The sequence below is a fragment of the Monodelphis domestica genome, chromosome 1, assembly GCF_027887165.1.
Source record: "Monodelphis domestica isolate mMonDom1 chromosome 1, mMonDom1.pri, whole genome shotgun sequence".
NCBI classification, from domain to species: domain Eukaryota; kingdom Metazoa; phylum Chordata; class Mammalia; order Didelphimorphia; family Didelphidae; genus Monodelphis; species Monodelphis domestica.
In genome coordinates, this window is record NC_077227.1 from 518,514,492 (window position 1) to 518,533,421 (window position 18,930).

An 18,930-nucleotide genomic window follows, 5' to 3' on the forward strand; every position below is an offset into this window, starting at 1 on the left:
TCCCCAAATACTTTGTATAATAAATATAGTAAAGACATTAGTTGTTCCTGTCTGACTGGGGCCAAAGGTAATTACAAGGCCATTGTATTCTGAATCCTATTCCGCTAGGGATGCTATCTCAGAAAGACCAGCTTTACTAACTCTTTCTGGGGTTCTAGGAATATACATTTTGGAGATATTCATATTGCCAATGTATCTGAGAATAATATACTAATTTCTTGCTCCACACACATATATATTATACTATATACTATATAAAATATATAGTTGTATATAAAAATTCTTCTCCTGGTTCTGCTCTCCTTAGTCTACATCAGTGCATACGATGCAATACAAATCTGTAACACAGTGCACACAATCCCAAGTTTCTCTGAAATCATCCCTTTATCACTTCTTACAGCACATTAGTCCATGTGCCATAATTTGTTCAGTCATTCTCCAGTGAATAGGTACTACTCAGTTTCCAGTTCTTTACACACACACACACACATACACAAGAGCTACTATAATTGTTTTTGCACACATGGATACTTTTCCTCTTTCTTTAATCTCTTTGGGATATAGACTTAGAAGTGGTGTCTATGAGCCAAGGGGTGTGCACACTGTAATAGCTTGTAAGACATTGTTCTAAATTTTTTTCCACAGAATGATTAGACTAATTTATAGCTCTTCCAATGGTGCATTAATGTACCTAGCTTCCCACAACCCCTCCTACATTTGTCATTTTCCTTTTTTTCTTTGCCAATCAAATGGGTATGAGGTAGAACTCCAGAGCTGTTTTATTTTGTATTTAACTAATTATTAATTATTTTGAGCATTTTATATGAATATTAATAATGTGGCTTTTTCTCCAAAACTGCCTTCTCTCCATCTCTCTTAACCATTTATCTATTGGTGATGGCTCTAATTCTTGTAAATTTAAATCAGTTCTCTATATACATCCTAGAGAAACTTGCTGAAAAGATTTTTCCTACTTGCCGGCTTTTCTTTTACTTTTAGCTGCATTGCTTTTGTTTATTCAAAAACTTTAATTTTATGTAATCAAAATTGTCTATTTTGTTTTCTGTGATCCTCTCTATCCTATGGTTGTTCATGAACTTCCCTCATCCATAGATGTGACAGGTAATTTCTTCTTTTCTCCTCTAATTTATGATGTCATCTTGGGTCTAAGTCATGTACCCACTTGGAGTTTATCTTGGTATAGCATGTCAGATATTTGTCTATGTCTAATTTTTACCAGACTGGTTTTTGGCTTTATCTACAGTTTTTGCCAAATAGTTTTGGGGTTTACTAAACAAATAATAGACTTCCGTGCTTGTTTGTATCTGTATATTATATACCCAATTTGTTCCATTGATTAACCTCTATTTTGTAACCATTTTTGATGATTATTGCTTTGTAGTTTAGTTTGAGATTTAGTGCAGCTAAGCCCCTTCCTGCTTTTTTTTCTGTATTCTTGAAATTCTTGACTTTGGGGGCAGTTATATGACTCAGTGAATAGATGACAAGCTTGGAAATGGCAGATCCTGGGTTTTTAGCTGTGTGACTGGACAAATCACTTAACCCTAATTGCCTTGCCCTTCCTGCTCTTCTGCCTTGGAACTGATACTCAATATTGATTCCAAGACAGAAGGTAAGGTTTGTTTGTTTTTTAAATTCTTGGCTTTTCGTTTCTTCAAATGAATTTTGCTTTTTTTTTTTTACTCTATGAGGTAATTCTTTGATATTATGATACTTTGATTGGACACTGAGTAAATAAATTAAATAGTATTGTCATTTTTTATTATATTGACTCAGCCTACTCATGAACAATTAATATTTCTTCAATCATTTAGGTCTGTCTTTATTTGTATAAAGAGAATTTTGTAGATGTATTCATATATCTCCTATGTGTGCGTCTTGGCAGGTGGAATCCTGAGCAGTTTATACTTTCTGTGATTATTTTAAATGGATCTTCTCTTTATTGCTTCCTGCTGGATTCTGTCAGTAATATGCAGAAATCCTCATGTTTTATATGACTTTAATTTATTTTCTGCAACTTTGCAGAAGTTGTTAATTGTTTCAATTAGTTTTGTAGTTGACTCTCTAGGGTTCTGTAAGTAAACTTTATCATCTGCCAAAAAAGCAATAATTTTGTTTCTTCTTTGTTCTATTCTTATTTCTTTAATTTGTTTTTCTTGCTTTTATCAATATAGTTGGTCTTTTTATCACTAGATAGAGTAATAATAGTAGCAATAGACATCCTTGCTTTAAACTCAGTCCTATTGGGAAGACCCCATTACAGATTATGCTGGCTTTTGGTCTTAAATAGATACTATTTATCATATTAAGGAAATCTCCTTTTATTGCTGTGTTTTCTGGATATTTTAATGGGAATTTTAAAAAATCTTACCCAAAAGACTTTCTTGCATCTATTGCTATAAGCATATGATTTTTGTTGTCCTTATGTGTTGATTAACTGACAAATTGAATGGAATTTAACTAATTTCTTCCATTAGGATGGAATCCCAGATGTCTCCTTCTTTGCCCCAGATTGTATCCACCCAAATCAGAAATTCCACTCCCAGCTCTCCAGAGCCCTTTGGAACAATATGGTAAATGACCAGGGTGCTTCCATTTACACCAAAGATGGACAAATGTATGATATCACATCTCTAGTTTTTCCCAAAGTCTATGCAAAGGAGCCCACTTATTCTCACCCTTCCTTTGCAGATAAGGAGCCAATGGCCCTAGAGGGGTAGAATGACTAAAACTTGGGTCACACCACAAGTCAGGGGAAGAACAGAGATGAGACTTGAGAGTCTGCCAGCTCGTTATCACCATGTGACTAGAGAGTGCATGGATTTTGTGAGGATGCTCCAATACTTTAAGGGATCTGTGATCTCATCCATATTAGTATCCCCTCCATAAATGCACATCACAATCCCTGTCCTACTAGGCGGTGATAGCTTAGTACAAGAGACAAAAGTGTTGACTGGATTCAAAGGACTTGGGTTCAAATCCCAACTTTGCAACTGTGTGACTTCAGGGAAGTTATTTAACCTCCCTGGGTCTCAGTTTCTCCATCTATAAAATGAGGACATTTGACCAGATGGGAGCTGAGATCATTACTGATCCTAAATCTGTGATCTCATGATCCAGTGATCCCCTCATTGGTTCACCATAGAGGGTCCAGCTATTATGCTCTGGATTTTCCATTAGACCTGGAGTTTTTAACCTGGGGTCCATGAACTTATTTTTAATATCTAAATATTAAATATTTAACTTGATTTTTAGCATTTAAATAAATATATGTTGGTGACTGTATTTCAATATTGCTTCCTTTTAATCCTATGTATTTTATTTTTAATTCATAATTCTGAGTAGGGGCCCAGATTGACTGTCAAAGGGAGTCACATATTTTTGTAACATGTAAATAGGTGAAGAACCCCTACCCTAGGCCTCTTGATATAGCATGGGTACCTCTGAACACAAGAGTTAGTCATTGATTCTTCCTTATCTGTCCCATTTTAAATTTTCTTTCCCTTCACACATTTCTCGATTATCTGTACATTTAAATGAGGATAGACTCTCATTTGTGTGAGAAGGTACATGATGGGCTAATCAAATTATGACAGACAGAGAAAAAGAGCAAGAAAATGGATTTCTTCCCAGTCCAGTTAGAGAAGATAGAATGGAGAGAGCACACAAATTGACCTTGTGGGCTAAAATGGGGGTGTGCCATGTATAGTAGACACCATAGTTGAATATTGTATTGCATAATAGTTCTTAATCCTTTTTGCCATGGACTGCCTTGTCAGTCTGGTGAAGTCTACTGAACCTTTCCCAAAAGGATATTTTTAAATGCATAAAATAAAATACATGGGATTACAAAGAAAGTCAATTATATTGAATTACTATTACTGCATATTAAAAAAACAAAACAAAACAAAAACAAGCTCATCAGCCCCAGATGAAGAACCTCTCTTCTGTAGTAACTTGTCCTGAGTGGGCTGTACACAACCTGGAATGGCTTTGTTGGAGTCCAGCTCCACAGACCTTGGAAATTCCTGGAGGAACTCTCCACCTGGGATGGGTCAAGAGAATGTCAGAGGAATAAATCTGCTCATCTCCATTGCTGCCTTTGTTTTTGTTTTTATAGCTCCAACCATTAGGAAAGAAGATGGATTTCCTGGATCTGACAGCAGATACAACTCTATCCTGCCCAAGTCTGGTAACAAAGCTTCTTCTTGCTTATTCCCAGAAGCTTAGAGTTGTGACCTTTTTCTTAAAGTGACCTCCTTCATGTCTCCTGTCTTTAGCAGTTTTGCCTATACCAATCCTCCAATACCCATTTCCTTAGTCTTTCCTTTTCCATTTAATAGGAAGTTTCTTAGAAATGATAATATTTGAGGTGGTCCACCAAGGAGTTTGGTTGAGGAGAAAATAGTAAGTGTAGCTTTGGAAATGGGAGAACTGGACGAGAGCAACTTACAAGAAGATTTCTATAACCCAGAGGACATGGGCAAAACAGAGAAAAAAGTCAGGAAATGTAGGTTTTTCAAAAATAAAGTGATATGATCAGAAAATCTATTCAGCATTCATTCAATCATTTAAGCAGTATTTCCTTAGCATTTACCCTGTGCAAGGTCTATCACCAAAGGCTCTCTTCTGCCATGGTGGCATGCCAGTAGTACTCAGTTTTGAAAGTCAATACCTCTGGAGCTCTGCCAAGCTGGAGTGGCTTTGGACATCAGCCTGGCAATGGATTTCAAGTCCATTGTCTCAGGCTTAGTTTAAAAGGCTTGTTATCAATCAGGTGGGCTTTGGAGGAAGAATCTTTTCTGCCATGACTAGTCTCAGAATTCAGGGGCAACTAGGTGGCTCAGTGGGTTCAGAGCTAAGCCTAGAGAGAGGGGATTCTGGGTTCAAATCAGGCATCAGACACCTCCTAACCATGTGACCCTGGGCAAGTCACTTAACCCCCAATGCCTAGTCCTTATCCCTCTTCCACCTTGGAGCCAATACACAGTATTGATTCTATGATAGAAGGTGAGGGTTTAAAAAAGAAAGAATTTAAATAGCACCTACACCTATGGAAATTAGCTTCTAGAAAAGTATATATGCAAGGCTAGATCCCGTGGGAAAGGCAAAGACAAATAATAATTAGCATTTATATTGCATTTTAAGGTTTGCAAAACCCTTTTAAAATGTTCTCTCATTTCATCCTAAGAATAATCCTGAAATAGAGGCTATCATCTTTATTTTACAGATACAAAAAACTAAATCTGACAGGTTAATTGACTTGCCCAGAGTCATATAGCTAATAAGTGTCTAAGGCTGGATTTGAACTTAGGTCTTCTTACCTCTAGGCCCAGTGCTCTATCCATTGCCCCTCCCCTCTTCTCCGGAGTCCTGTAGTACAGTAGTCCCCCAAAATGGGCCAGGTACCCCCAAAGGAGTTTTCATCTGACCCCAAAGACTATATAATTAACCTTTTAAAGTAGAGATTCCCAACATTTTTGTGCCACGGGCTTTTTTAGCAATCTAGTAAAGCCTCTGGACTTCTTGGAAAAATATTTTCAAATGCATTTAAAAAATAGGATTACAAAAAGAACCAATTCTATTTTCCCATCCAAGGTCATGAGTCCCCTAAAATCTACCCAAGGATCCAAGTTAAGAACCTCTAAATTAAAGGGTGGAAGATGGGTTAGATCTCCTCCTCTACAAGGCAGCTAGTTATACTGCTTGTCTCTAATTAGACCAGAACTACCCTTATCACCCAACCCTCCCCTTACCCTTCAGCCTCTTCCTCTTCAGTGTAATGTCTCAACCTTCCACCTTCTGAGAACACATCGTATCCTCAGGACAATTGCAACATAACTCAAATCCTACCCAGGCACTGTTCAAGTGCCATTGGGAAAATTCTGCTTCTTCCCCTTGTACCACTCCCCCCATCCCATCACTTCAGTGGCTGAGCATTTGGCCTCTAGAGATTGGGTTCTGAATTCCCAGGCAGCCAGTGATGGGTCAGTAAGAATCTGTCTTCTCTTTTCTTCATGTGTACTACAGAATGAATCACAGACTATGAGCAGACATGGATAGATCATGATTGGCACCGAAAAGATTGCATTATCTCTATCTCCAAACCCATCCCCCTTTCCAATGTCCCTAAAACTGCTCAATGCACCATCGCCTTTTCAGGCTCCAAGGTTCACACAACCTCAGTGTCATCTTCAGTTGATCATGTCCTCTCGTCCCACATGTCTTCCTTCTTGTGCATCTCACATCTATCCCTTCTCTTCACTCATAGATACCATCCTACTTCAGGCCCTTTGCTTCTGCTTGCCCCTCACTGTCCTAGGTGAGGTTAAATATACTATGAAATGGCTCTCGGTTTCTAGACCAGTATCAGCAGCATTGTGGGGAAGAAGGCACCTCCCTACAAGCTCCCTGGGAGCACAGTTTTATTTTTGCACCTAGCACAGTGTCTGGCACCTAGGAGTTAAAAATAAATACTTGGTGATGACATGGCTCATTAGGCAGTGCCGGACCTGAAATCAGGAAGATCTGAATTTACATTTGGCCTCTGATACTAGCTGTGTGACCCTGGCAAATCACTTAACCTTTCCAAGCCTCAGCTTCTTCATCTGTAAATGGGGATAAGAATAGTACCTACCTCTAAAGAGTTGTTGTGGAGATAAAATTAAATGTTTGTAAAGTGTTTTGCAAATCTTTAAATACTATATGTGATAACTATTATTATTATTGTTATCATCAAAGGAATCTTGAAACCATTTTTCTTAGCCCTGGAAAGCCTCATGAGCCACAAAGGATCAAGCTGCAGCCCAAGCCTAAGAAGAGACTTCCATGAAGTTCCCCAGAGTATAATCAGAGCCTGAGAGTCTTAGAATCATCAGTTCTCAACCTTCTTGAAGCTGTGACCACTTTTGCTGTCTCTTGCTCATTAATTTTAGGACATTTCACTTGATAACCACAAGACTGCCAAAGGCATCCAGAGATTAAGAACTCTTGCTCTAAAGTCTTTTTCCTAGAGTTCTTGTGGTTTCCTAGAGAAGGAAAACCCTGAAGAGACAGATACCCCTACCACACTTAAAGAAAGAGTCTGGGACAGTTGCTTTCCCTGAGCAGGGAAAATGCTGCTTTAAATTTTAGTTTTATTTGAAGAATTTTGTAACAAAATAATGAATGTCCCAAAAAATGTGGCTAGGGATTGTTTTATATCAAGGGTTTTAAGCTATATAACATGATATGTTTTGTAAAAAGAAAAGTTATATTTCCTTTGTAATTAATTCTATGTATTTTGACTTATGCATTTAAAAAATTATTCTGAAAAGGGATCCAGAGGCTTTACCAGGCTGCCAAAGGGGTCCAGGACACACACAAAAGGTTCAAGAATCCCTGAACTCTGTTGTTTACCCTGGGATCTTGCTGCTTTCCAGAGAAGCCAGTTCTTGAAGAGACCCTTCTGGGCTCAAGCAATGATCCTGAGATAGTCCAACCTAGGGGCAATGAAAGGTATATTGGTCAGTAAGTGCCACCTCTCTCCCTTTCTAGGCAGCTATTACAATCTTCACTATTGGGGAGGAGAAGAGGAGGAAATCTAATCTTTTCCTCTTCCCAGAAGTCCATTGGGATAATACATCTCTAATAGTTGATATTTACTTAGGTTTGTAAAACACTATCAACATGATCTCATTTGGTTTCACAACATCCTTGTGAGATTGGTCCTTTAAATCTTATATAGGGTCTATAGGCCCATTTTACATGTGAGGAAACTGAGGCCCAAGATTAAGTAGCTTTTCCATGACCATGCAATTAATGAGGTAGGATTTAAACCTGACTCCCAAGTTCCCCCTATTCCCATACTCCCATCTCTTTGAATGACAATATAACCCATCCCTTTCCAATGAGGGATGAACGAGTCCAAAACTACAGAGTAGAATGGGCACATCCTCCTTCCGCTAACCTACAAAGCCTCATTTCTGAGAGGCATGGTTGCTAGGCAACTCTGAAATCCATTCCAAGAGCGTTCATGTGTTGGCAAGCACATCTTTTGCTACATAAGATAAGTCACTCTGCCAGTCGTGGGCTCCATCTGCTCCATTCTTCTGTGACTTAAAGCTATATAAATCTGTGTGTGTGTGTGTGTGTGTGTGTTGTGTGTGTGTGTGTGGTGTGTGTGTGTGTGTGTGTGTGTGTGTGTGTGTGTGTTAGGGGGCCAGTCAGCAAGCATTTTAAATGGAACCAAATCTAAACACAGAGGTAAGAGGCAGGACCTGAGCAGGAGTAGGAGAGAAGGAAGAAGAGGCTGCCAAGTCCTGAAAAGGATGATTCTCATTCCCCTCCTTCCCCCAATCAAGCTGTAGATGTATTCTTCTTGTGCCAAGTAGAATGGCCTCTCGTTTATAGTTATTTCTCAAGCACTTTCAACTGGGTAACTTATAAAAAGTTGACTCTCCATTATCTAAATATACTAGAAATCATCCATGAAGCCTACCAGGCGATAGATAGGTCTGGGGTCTTGTCACTTCTGCCTCTTCCAGAAATTCATGAAATACTGAGCCACCCCATTGGCCACCAGCAGTACTGAGCACAAGTCCACAGAAGTGGCCAGGGTATAGATCTGTCCTCAAATCTATCTCTATGGAAATTCTATGAAATTACATGTTTGGAGCCTTTTAGCAAGGCTTGGCCTGACTTCCTTGTGAGAAGGGCTTGTCCCTAAAGATCTTGGGAGCTGTCTTTCTTCCCAGCTTAAGAAGAGAGGAAGCTAACTCAAGATCAGGGTTGGTGGGTGGAATTTGGCAGAAACAGAAAAAGACAGAGAAGTACAAAGTCCGAGAGAGAGAGAGAGAGAGAGAGAGAGAGAGAGAGAGAGAGAGAGAGAGGGAGAGAGGAATACCTTATTTTCACTTTCAAATCAATGCATCCTTTCCTCTCAGAATCAGCTTCCACCACCCGCCACCCCCCACCTCTGCCATGGACTTTCTGTTTCTATTAACTAGACCTCATTTTCCCAATGTAACACATTCTTGCAAGACACAGCAATCAGAATTCACAGCAGGGATATTTTGGAGAGAGACTCAGAGCTTGTATGTGTAGTTGACTGGGACTGGATCAAATTCTGGGAAGAGGGAGAGAGGTCCTCTGTTCCAGCTTTTTGTAGGAAAACTCAATTCCAGCTCAGCAGCTTGTTAAAGGGCTTTTCATCTCTATACAGTGAGCCAATGGGAAACCATTAGAGGAATCCATGCCTATTTTCAGGTGAGGAAGGGAAAGGTCCCTCCATCATACATTTCTGGAAGCAGGCTCCTCAAGACTCTGAGGATATTGTTTGTATCCTCTAAGAACTAGACCTTCTTTGGCCAGTCTGTCTCCTACCCCCCATTACTATGGTGACCCAAACTTGGAACTTCAGTCACCTTAAGTCAAACCAAGTCCTCAGTTTGGATTTTAACATCCTTTAGGATCTCTCCCTGCTACCCCAACCCATAGAATATAACCAAGAATTATTTCATTTTTTTCCCTTTGTATCCCCAGCTCTGAGTACAGTGTCCAGGCCCAAGTGTTTAATATATGCTTATTGATTCAATGGCCTCTCATGCTCAATCCATTGTCAGTCAATGAGTTCAGTCATATCCAACCCTTCATGACCCCATTTGGAGTTTCTTGGCAGAGATCCTGGAGTGGTTGGCCATTTCCTTCTCCTCCTCATTTTGCAGATGAAGAAATTGAGGCAAATAGGGTTAAGTGACTTGCCTGGAGTCACACAACTAAAAAAGTATCTGAGGACAGATTTGAACTCAGAAAGATGAATTTCTCTGACTCCAGGCCCCACGTTTTCTAAGTATTACCTAGTTGCCCTTGAGTCAATAAGTACTGATTTAAAGGGAAGTTAGGCAGAACAGAGGATAGAGTATCAGACCTGGAGTTAAGAGGACCTGGGTTCAAATGTTCCTAGCTGTATGACCCTGAGAAAGTCACTTAAGCTCAATTAGTGCTTATCCTTCTGCCTTAGAATGGAGACAGACAGCTAGATGGATAATAGATCTATAGATGATAGCTGATAGAGAGATGGATAGATGAATGGATAGAACAATAGATATGTAGATAGATAGATAGATAGATAGATAGATAGATAGATAGATAGATAGATAGGTGGACGAATAGATAGATAGATGATTTATAGATAAAAACAAACCCTTGCTATCTGCCAGAATCAATACTAAGTATCCTGGCAGAAAAGCAGTAAGGGCTAGGCAATGGGGGGTTAGGTGACTTGTCCAAAATCACACAGCTAGGAAGTCTCTGAGGTCATATTTGAACCCAGGACCTCCCATCTCCAGGCCTGGCACTTTATCCGCTGAGCCACCTAACTGTCCCTAGATAAAGCATTAATTATTAAGTACTTACTATAAACCTAGTACAGACTCTCTCAAGGTAGCACTCAATGGAAAACTGAGAATATCCAATCCAATCTTTCTTCTCCCATGATTATTCTCACCCCCCCTTTCTTTCATCTTCTCCCTCTCTTTCTTAACTTCTGTCTCCCTCACCTTTATCCATCCTCCCTCCCCCTCAGCCTCTCCCATCTAAACTCTCAGGATACCCTCTCCAAACTTAGCCGGATGTTTTTTTGGGGGGATGGGGTGGGGGGGGCATATATAGCACAGTCCTTAGAATATTAACAAATCCTTTATCTTTCTAATTAGACTGATCCTCTATGGCAGGTTAATAACAATATATCAATGGTGGTTGGTAATTCTGTGGTGATTAAAGGTTAGAAAAGCATTTTATGTACATGATCTCAGTTAAACTTCTCAACAGCCTCCTGAAGGTGGCACTATTGGTAATACTGTGCCCATTTTACAGGTAAGGAAACCAAGTCTTAGGGAAGTTAATTAACTTGCCTTTGGTCACAGAGGTAGTAAATAATCAGAGGCAGGATTTGAACCCCAGCTTTCCTGACTTGAAATGCAGCAATCTGCACACTCTGTCTACTATACTGCACCTCAGTGGACTCATTGCAGAAGTCCTTTGAGAAAAACTACCAGGGCTTGCACGCACTTCCTAGGCAGACACTTTGAGAGTCCAACATGCTCCTCCTTGCTTCTAAAATAAAATAGAATCACTTCCATTTGACATTTAAAGCCTTTCCCAACCTGCCTCCAGCCCCCCTTTCCAGCCTTAATGGTGTGACTCCCTTTTACATCCTCTGCTTTCTGGTCAAACTGGCTTACAGTTTCCCACATATAGAATTCCATCTGTACCCTATATGATTCCACCTCGGGGCCTTTGCGCAGGCTGTGTCCTATGACCGCCATGTCTTTTCACCTCCCCCTCTTAGAATCCTCAGCTTCCTTCAAAGTTCAACTCAGTTGTTCTCCTTTACCAGGTCTTTTCTGAACCTCCCAGCTGTTTCCCCCTAACTCCTTTTAATTAATTTTTTTTTTGGTCCTTTGAATTTACCTCTCCAGGTGACTGTTGCTTTTTACTCTCCCCATAGAAGGAAAACTCGAGAGGGCAGGACTATTTCATTTTGATGTTTATGGCCCCACAGCCTAGCACAGTGCTTGGTAAACAGTAGACAGCCTAATAAATGCTTGATGAATGAATGATGAGGCCTTGAAGGAGGATTTCAATCAAGAATGAATTATTTTTTTAATCACATGTTTCTATGTAATTTATTAATTCTTTTAATAAAAAAGTGACACCTCAAAGATAATCAGAGAATTGGATATAGAATTATAGCAAAACTGGAAAGAAAACTATTCTCTACCAAGGAAATAAGAATCATAGCATCATAGATTTATCATGATGAACAAGACTTCAAAGGTCTCCTCGTCTAACCTTCTCATTTTACAGAGGAGGAGACTGAGGCTCAGAGAAGTAGACTTGACCAAAGTCATAAGTAGTAAGAGATTTAAACTCAGAACCTCTCAACCAGAGTCATTGCTTTTCACTAGGTTTCTTAAAAAATCCTTACCTTCTGTCAGAATCAGTTCTAAGACAGAAGAATAGCCTTAAGCCCAGATCTTTCTGATTCCGAGGCCAGCTTTCTAACCTCTTCTCCATTCACTGCCTCTCCACTAAGGCAGCTTTCCACAGTACCACACTGAAACATGGGGGGGGGGGAGTTTCAGCAGGATAGGGGGGCAAGAGGAGACCTCTGGGATGGGCATGCTCCACGAGGATCTGCAGTTTCACTGATGCTAATATCACTTCCCTTCAAGGTGAGGGTCCATGAGGAGGAACACTTGAATCTCAGCACAGATTTCTTCTAGAGGCAGAAGTTCTTCCCAGGCTTCCTTGGATCAGGAAGTAGTGGGTAGGGCAAAAGGTGTCTAGAGAATGAATGAGACTCCAAGCCTCCATCATCCCCATGACCATGCTGTGCCTTCCATTCTAAATAACCTTTCTGCACTGATAGAACCATCTCCTGCAGTAGGGAAGGGCCTCCTGTCCTTCTTGCATTACAATTTTGGAATGTAATTTTTTAGGAACACTACAAATATAACAGAAGGAGATGGAGACATGTTAAGCTTTGTGAATGGAGCCTTCGTTCTGGCATATACTAAGTGAAATTTTTAGGCCCTCTTATTGTAAAATACCAAGCCAAAGCTGTTAAGTAAAACCCTCTAGGGATGAATGAAATTCTCTCTATAAAAGTTCTGAGCATGCTCATAGAGAGCTGAGAAGGAGCCAGCTAATAAGAATGGTTTGAAGAGTAGAGAGAGAAGAGATTCAAGGCTTGGTTTGGATGCCACCTCCTACAGGAAGCCTTCCATTCCTCGAATAAATTGTGCTGTTTTTAAACCTTTACCATTTATCTTAGTATTCTTTCTTTTTTTTTTACCCTTTTTAAAAACCTTTCCATCTTAGAATTAATACTGTGTATTTGTTCTAAGGCAGAAAAGTGATAAGGGCTAGCCAGTGAGGGTCAAGTGACTTGTCCAGGGTCACACACCAAAGAAGTGTCTGAGGCCAGATTTGAACCTAAGACCTCCCATCTCTAGGTCTGATCTTAGTATTATTTCTAAGACAAAAGAGCAGTAAGGGCTAGGACAATCAACATTAAGTGACTTGTCTAGGGTCACATACCTAGGTAGTGTCTAGGGCCATATTTAAACCCAGATCCTCCTGACTCCAAGTTCCGCACTCTATCCACTATGCTATTTAGCCACTCCTCCTTTAATAAATTGTCTATGCCCACTCCACTCCTCAAAAGTACTGTTATTTTGTATGTATTTTGTATTTATTTGTTTATGTATCATTTCTCCCAATGAAATATAAATTCTTTGAGGGCAATCGGTCTACAAGCATTCATTAATCATCACCTATGTACAAAACTGTGCTAAATTCTGGTGATGCAGAAATGAAAAAAATGAAATAATCCTTGCCTTGAAGGAACTTACTTCTGGGAAGACAGTGTGTGCATATATAAGTATGGGGTATTCCCCAAATCTGGGGCATCCTGTATATATATAAGGTAGAAATAAAATAAAAATATGGTAGCTGGGGTGGGGGAACATGGACACCTGGGGGCATTGGGGAAATCCTTATGTCTAGCAAGAATAATTATGTTTTTGTCTGTGTGCCCATATCTAGCACAGTCCCTGGCTCTTAGCAAGAGTTTAATAAATGCCTGTCTCATGTAAAACCCAGTGGAATTGTGTGCCGGCTATGGGACGGGGTGGGGGGAAGTGAGGGAAAGAACAACATGATTCTTATAACCAGGGGAAAATATTCTAAATTTACTAATTAAATAAAATTTTCCCCAAAAATGCTCATCAAATAAATGAGTGAATGAATGAATGAAATATAAAAGTTACAAGAGACTGACTTCATCCCAAGTTCAGTCTCAGTATAATTATTATTTTATAATTATAATGTTATTATTTCTCTCATTACTCACCTTTATTGCTATTTAATAACCAGTCATTGTGGCCATCTCTTTCCAACAGGAGGAGCCCTTCCTGAGGACCTACAGAAACAGTAACTACACATACCCAGTCAATCCTGCTATTGAGGTAATTGATCAAGGTCACATGTTTGTGTTTCACAAGGTTCAGTGGTTCCCCCCTCCCCCCACAATGTTCTGATTGCATAGGTTGGTATATTTGCATGCTTGGAAATGTCCACACCTTTCCCTTTATGAGGGGCCAGGTGGAAAGGATGAGCAGAACTGACTCAGAATTGACCACATCAGAGAGAGAATATATACTGCCGGAACACTGGCCTGAACATGTTCATGAATCGTCATCGCCCGTTTCCAGGTTACTGCTGAAAAAATATCACTTTAGCCATTATTCTTTATGATTTGCAACTATGTTCTCACAGTCATCTGTTTCTGATCAGGCAAGCTTAACCTTTCTGGAGGAGGCAGTGGGGAGCCGGGGGAGATACTCCAGTGAATTCTTGCTCAGTGACGACTGAGCTAAAAAGAAACTTTAATCCCAGTTGCTGGGTTCATGACAAGTTTCCTTTTCATTGCATTAACTATTTAGAATCAGAAAAGTCAATAAGTCAAAAGTCAATAAGCATGTGCCAGGTGTTCTGATAAGCATGAAAGATATAAAGAAAGGAAGGAAGGAAGAAGAGAGAGAGGGAAAGAGAGAGGAAGGAAGGAAGGAAGGGAGGGAGGAAGGAAGGGAGGAAGGAAGGAAGGAACGAACGAACGAACGAACGAACGAACGAACGAAGGAACAAATGGAGAGAGAGAGAGGGAGAGAGAGAGAGAGAGAGAGAGAGAGAGAGAGAGAGAGAGAGAGAGAGAGAGAGAGAGAGAGAGAGAGAGAGCAGCAAAAATAAGTCCTTGTTCTTAAGGAATTCCCAGTCTAACAGAGGAGACAACATACAAATACTTTATACATACAAAATAAATTGAAATATATCCATATAGGGAAAAGGGTTCTTGCAGAAGGTGAAATTTTAACTGAGGCTTGTGGGAAGCCAGACAGACCAGGCAGAAGGAGGCAGAAGAAAGTAGGGAGAGAATTCAGGGCATGCAGGACAGCCACTGAAAAGTTCCATATGGAGTGCAGAGATGAAGTGTCTAGTGCAAGCAATAGCAAGGAGGCCAGTTTCACGGCATCATAGAGTAAGTAGAGGGAAGGGGAGATTAAGGAATAAGAAAAATTTCTCTGGGACCTCCTGTTTGCCTTCCTGAAGATCAATCCAAAAAGCATTAATCTGCCTTCTCTGAGAGAGGGAACCTAAGATCTGATTGCAGCTATGAACAAAATATTGGGAAGTGATTAGACGTGCTAAGCTTCCCATTACTGTATGTATAGGAACTTTTCTTTCCAGTCTTATTTCATTTTACTTCTCATCATTCACTCTATTCCAGTAAGACTGGTCTGCTAGCTATTTTCCAGCATATGACATTCCGTCTCCCACCCCTGCACCTTTGCCCAGGCCCATGCCTGGAATGCAGAATCTCCAGCTTCTCCCAGAACTCAAATACCGCCTCCTACACACCTCCTTTCCTTATCTTTCCTGGGTCATTAGTTCTTAATTTCTCTTGAAATTATTTTGCATTTACTCTGTATTTATCTGTGTATGTGCATGCATAGACACATGTGTATATGCCCCATGCCCACCAGCAGAATATAAATTCCTTGAAGGCAGATTGGCACCTCACACAATGCCTAACACATAGTAGGCATTTAATAAATGTTTGTTGAATTGAATCAGAAATAACACGTATAGCTAGCTTTATACTGTGCCTTAAATAGCATGCCCAGAAATGCTATTATTATCCCCAATTTATAGATGACAAAACTGAGGCGAAGTGACTTGCCCAAGGTCACACAACCAGTTAGTCTCTGAGGCAGGTTTTGCACTCAAGTCCAGCACTCTCTCTCCTGCACTACCAAGCTACTTTGTATAGCTTCTAAGCTAGTGAAGTTAAAGCAGTTCTCACTTTTCTGCCATTCATATTCAATGTAAACTGTTTGCTGAATATATAATATGCCACTCTATGTCCTTGAAGGATTGTGTACCTTCTTGATATCCATAGTCTAATTTACATCATAAGGATTTATCTGATGCAGGCAATATATTTGTACTGCCCTCCCTAAAGCAAGTCACAGAGAGATCTCTCAAGTGCTGATAGTTATAATGTTTTAAAACCCTATTGTCTTTCAACATTTCTCATTTAAACCCAAGCTTCTTTATTTGGTGTAGTTTCCAGACACCAAATAGGGAATGTGTCATTGAGTCTCTGGGAATGAGCTAAATGAAGGGTGAGCTCTTCCTCAAGTCTTCCAACCAGCCTGAAATGAACATCAGAACCTCAAAGAGCTTTCCACTAAATCTATTTGGAATTGAGTACCTCTTTGGTCCCCTACAATTCTCTCTAACCTTATTAAAACCTTTTAACAAAATTTGGCTCAGTCAGATTTTTCAGTAAAGAAAAGGATACGGACAATTGGCCCCCTACAAAATCAAACAACCAATCAGCAAGTATTTTCCCAGTCAACACTCCCAAGAGCCTAGAACCATCTTTAATTTTGCTAGTCTCCTGGCTACCACCTATCTGGGTGCTTTCAGGATCCTCTTCCCCTCTCACGTTAAAAACTTGCTTCTCATATTTCAAGTATCACACACATACTCTTGAGTTTGGATGAGGCTACACTATTGCAGGGATCCAGTGTGATTCATTCCTAAGTTTATGTACCCAGAGATGTAGCTCTTTTGGACTCAACATATGTAGAAAATCTGGGAGCATTGTGAAATCTTCCTGCTTTTCCAAAAACATTTCCTATAACTAATTATTGTCAGAGCCTAGGGTGAGACTGTGAGGGCTTTGCCCCAGAGCATAAAATTTACAAGTTCCTGACAGCACTCCTGGTCCTTCAGCAGCTAGAAACAATGGTGCTTGGCATCTAGTTTGTAAAAAGAACTAGTTCAAATAGGAAGGTACCATTAGGGAGTTGGGAGAGAGGCTACTTCTCCATCTTCTGACCCTACTACCTCTGTTTCCTATTTGGCAGACCAACAGGTTCATAATGGTTTTATAGGGTCTTCTTTCATGGAGTAGCCTTGTTCCTCTTTTTCTCCATCACTAGTTCTAATACAAGACACTTGCACTGGAAATAGAAATTCCTAGTTACAGATGACTTATTGCTTAGACCCTGGTATTGCAGTTTGCTTTATTTTAAAACTAATAATTATGTTAATTCCCCTTGGAGACTATGATGAGGTGCTGGCTTATGGAACTGATGGAGATGTACTATCAGTCTCTACAGCTGGTGTTGCAATAGATAAAATGCTGAGCCTGAGTTGGGAAGACCTGAGTTCAAGTGCTGAGTGACTCTGGGCAAGTCACTTAAAAGCTCCTTGCCTCTGTTTCCCCAAGTGTAAAAGTTGGGTTAGAATAGCACCTGCTTCCCAGGATTATTGGAAAGATCAAATGAGATAATATTTGTAAAGGCTTGGCACAGTGTCCAACACTTTCTAAATGCTTGTTTCCTTCCTTCCTGTCTCTCCTAAACAAAATACCAGCGACCAGCCCCTGCCTGTGCTGGGCCTTTATAATTTAATCCAACAGTTATCAGGTGCCTCCTACCCACAAAGCAGTTCCTAGTAGTTAGGTGGTGGGTGCTAACTACTTTCTACACAGTGGATAAAGAAGAAGGTAGTCTTCCCCCCATCCAGGAGCTAACAACTGTAATCATTGCAGGAGAAGGGATTAAGGCAGTTCCAGAAACATCAAGTAGATTAAAGCCTGAGCAGGCATGAGGTCTAGACAGGTGCTAGGACTGTTGGAAAGTATCGCTCTTGGCTGAGAGATAAAGGAGAGCTATAAAAAGGAGGTGGTGCTAAAGCTGAGCCTTAAAAGATGAGTAGGATTTCAACAGGCAGAAATGAGGAGGAGGGCATCTAAGAGAGAGCAAAGACACAGTGATGGGAAAATAAGGGGCTAGGTACAAAAAATGACTAGGGCATAGGAAATGCAAATGAGAGGAGTGTGAGATAAAAGCTATAAAATTAGGGCAGATGCAGGTCTTTGAAGGCCTTGAATGCTAAGCAGAGGGCATTGCAAAATATAAGCAACTTCCTAAAAGAGCAATGTAATTATATGTGCATATGTGTACACTTGGGATGCATTCACCCATTCCACCTTCTCTAGATGTATATATCAGGATGTATAAATCGAGGGTAGCTTTTAACCTGACATACCTCTGGAGCAGATAGATAGCACAGTGGGTAGAGACAGGCCAAGAATCAGGAGGACCTGGGTTCAAATTTGGTCTCAGATACTTCTTAGCTGTGTGACCCTGGACAAGTCACTTAACCCCAACTGCCTAACCTTTAACATGTTTTTGCCTTAGAATCAATACTTAAACACTTAGTTAAAAATTGGGTAGGGAGGTCTGGGCTAGAGTTGATTTCTCTACATTATGAATATCAAGTATTTTGAAGAATAACCTTCCATCTCACATAGTAAGTTTCTTTTCATTTGCTTATTTAGAACTGGGGCAGTGATTTTCTGTGCCCTGAGCAGGGGTCATCCAACAGTGCTCCCTCATCAGGTGAGTACAGACAACCCTGGTCCATACCACGTTCCCCCTTTCTGCATTGTCTCTTAAAGATAGCACAACAAAAGTTCTACTTTCTTGTCTCCTTCAGTCCACCAACTTCGGCCTGCTGACATCAAGGTGGTTGCAGCTCTGGGAGATTCACTAACTGTAAGTACTGAGCCTGAATGAGTTTTTCACTCTCATCAGACCTGGGAAACCAGACACTTTAAGGGCCAGGTACTACCTACTAAACCCCTTGCTCAGATTTAACCTGGCATCTTAATCAATTGTTCAACAGATATTTTGTGAGATCTTTGCTTGATGCCAAGCTCTGTCCTTTTTCAGGCAAAGGAGTCTGTCTGTGGGGCAGATAAGCATGAATAAGATCCATCTCCCATCC

At 40.3% G+C, this 18,930-nt stretch overlaps 1 protein-coding gene across 2 annotated transcripts in view; it reads left to right on the plus strand.

Annotated features, from left to right (window-relative positions):
• PLB1 (phospholipase B1) overlaps positions 1-18,930 on the plus strand; it is a 241,736-nt gene that overhangs the window by 168,842 nt on the left and 53,964 nt on the right. For both annotated transcript variants that reach the window (XM_056818431.1, NM_001077185.1), the window contains 5 exon segments: positions 2,499-2,594; positions 4,142-4,213; positions 13,968-14,033; positions 18,482-18,542; positions 18,640-18,698. In XM_056818431.1, coding sequence (XP_056674409.1) covers positions 2,499-2,594; positions 4,142-4,213; positions 13,968-14,033; positions 18,482-18,542; positions 18,640-18,698 — 354 coding nt within the window.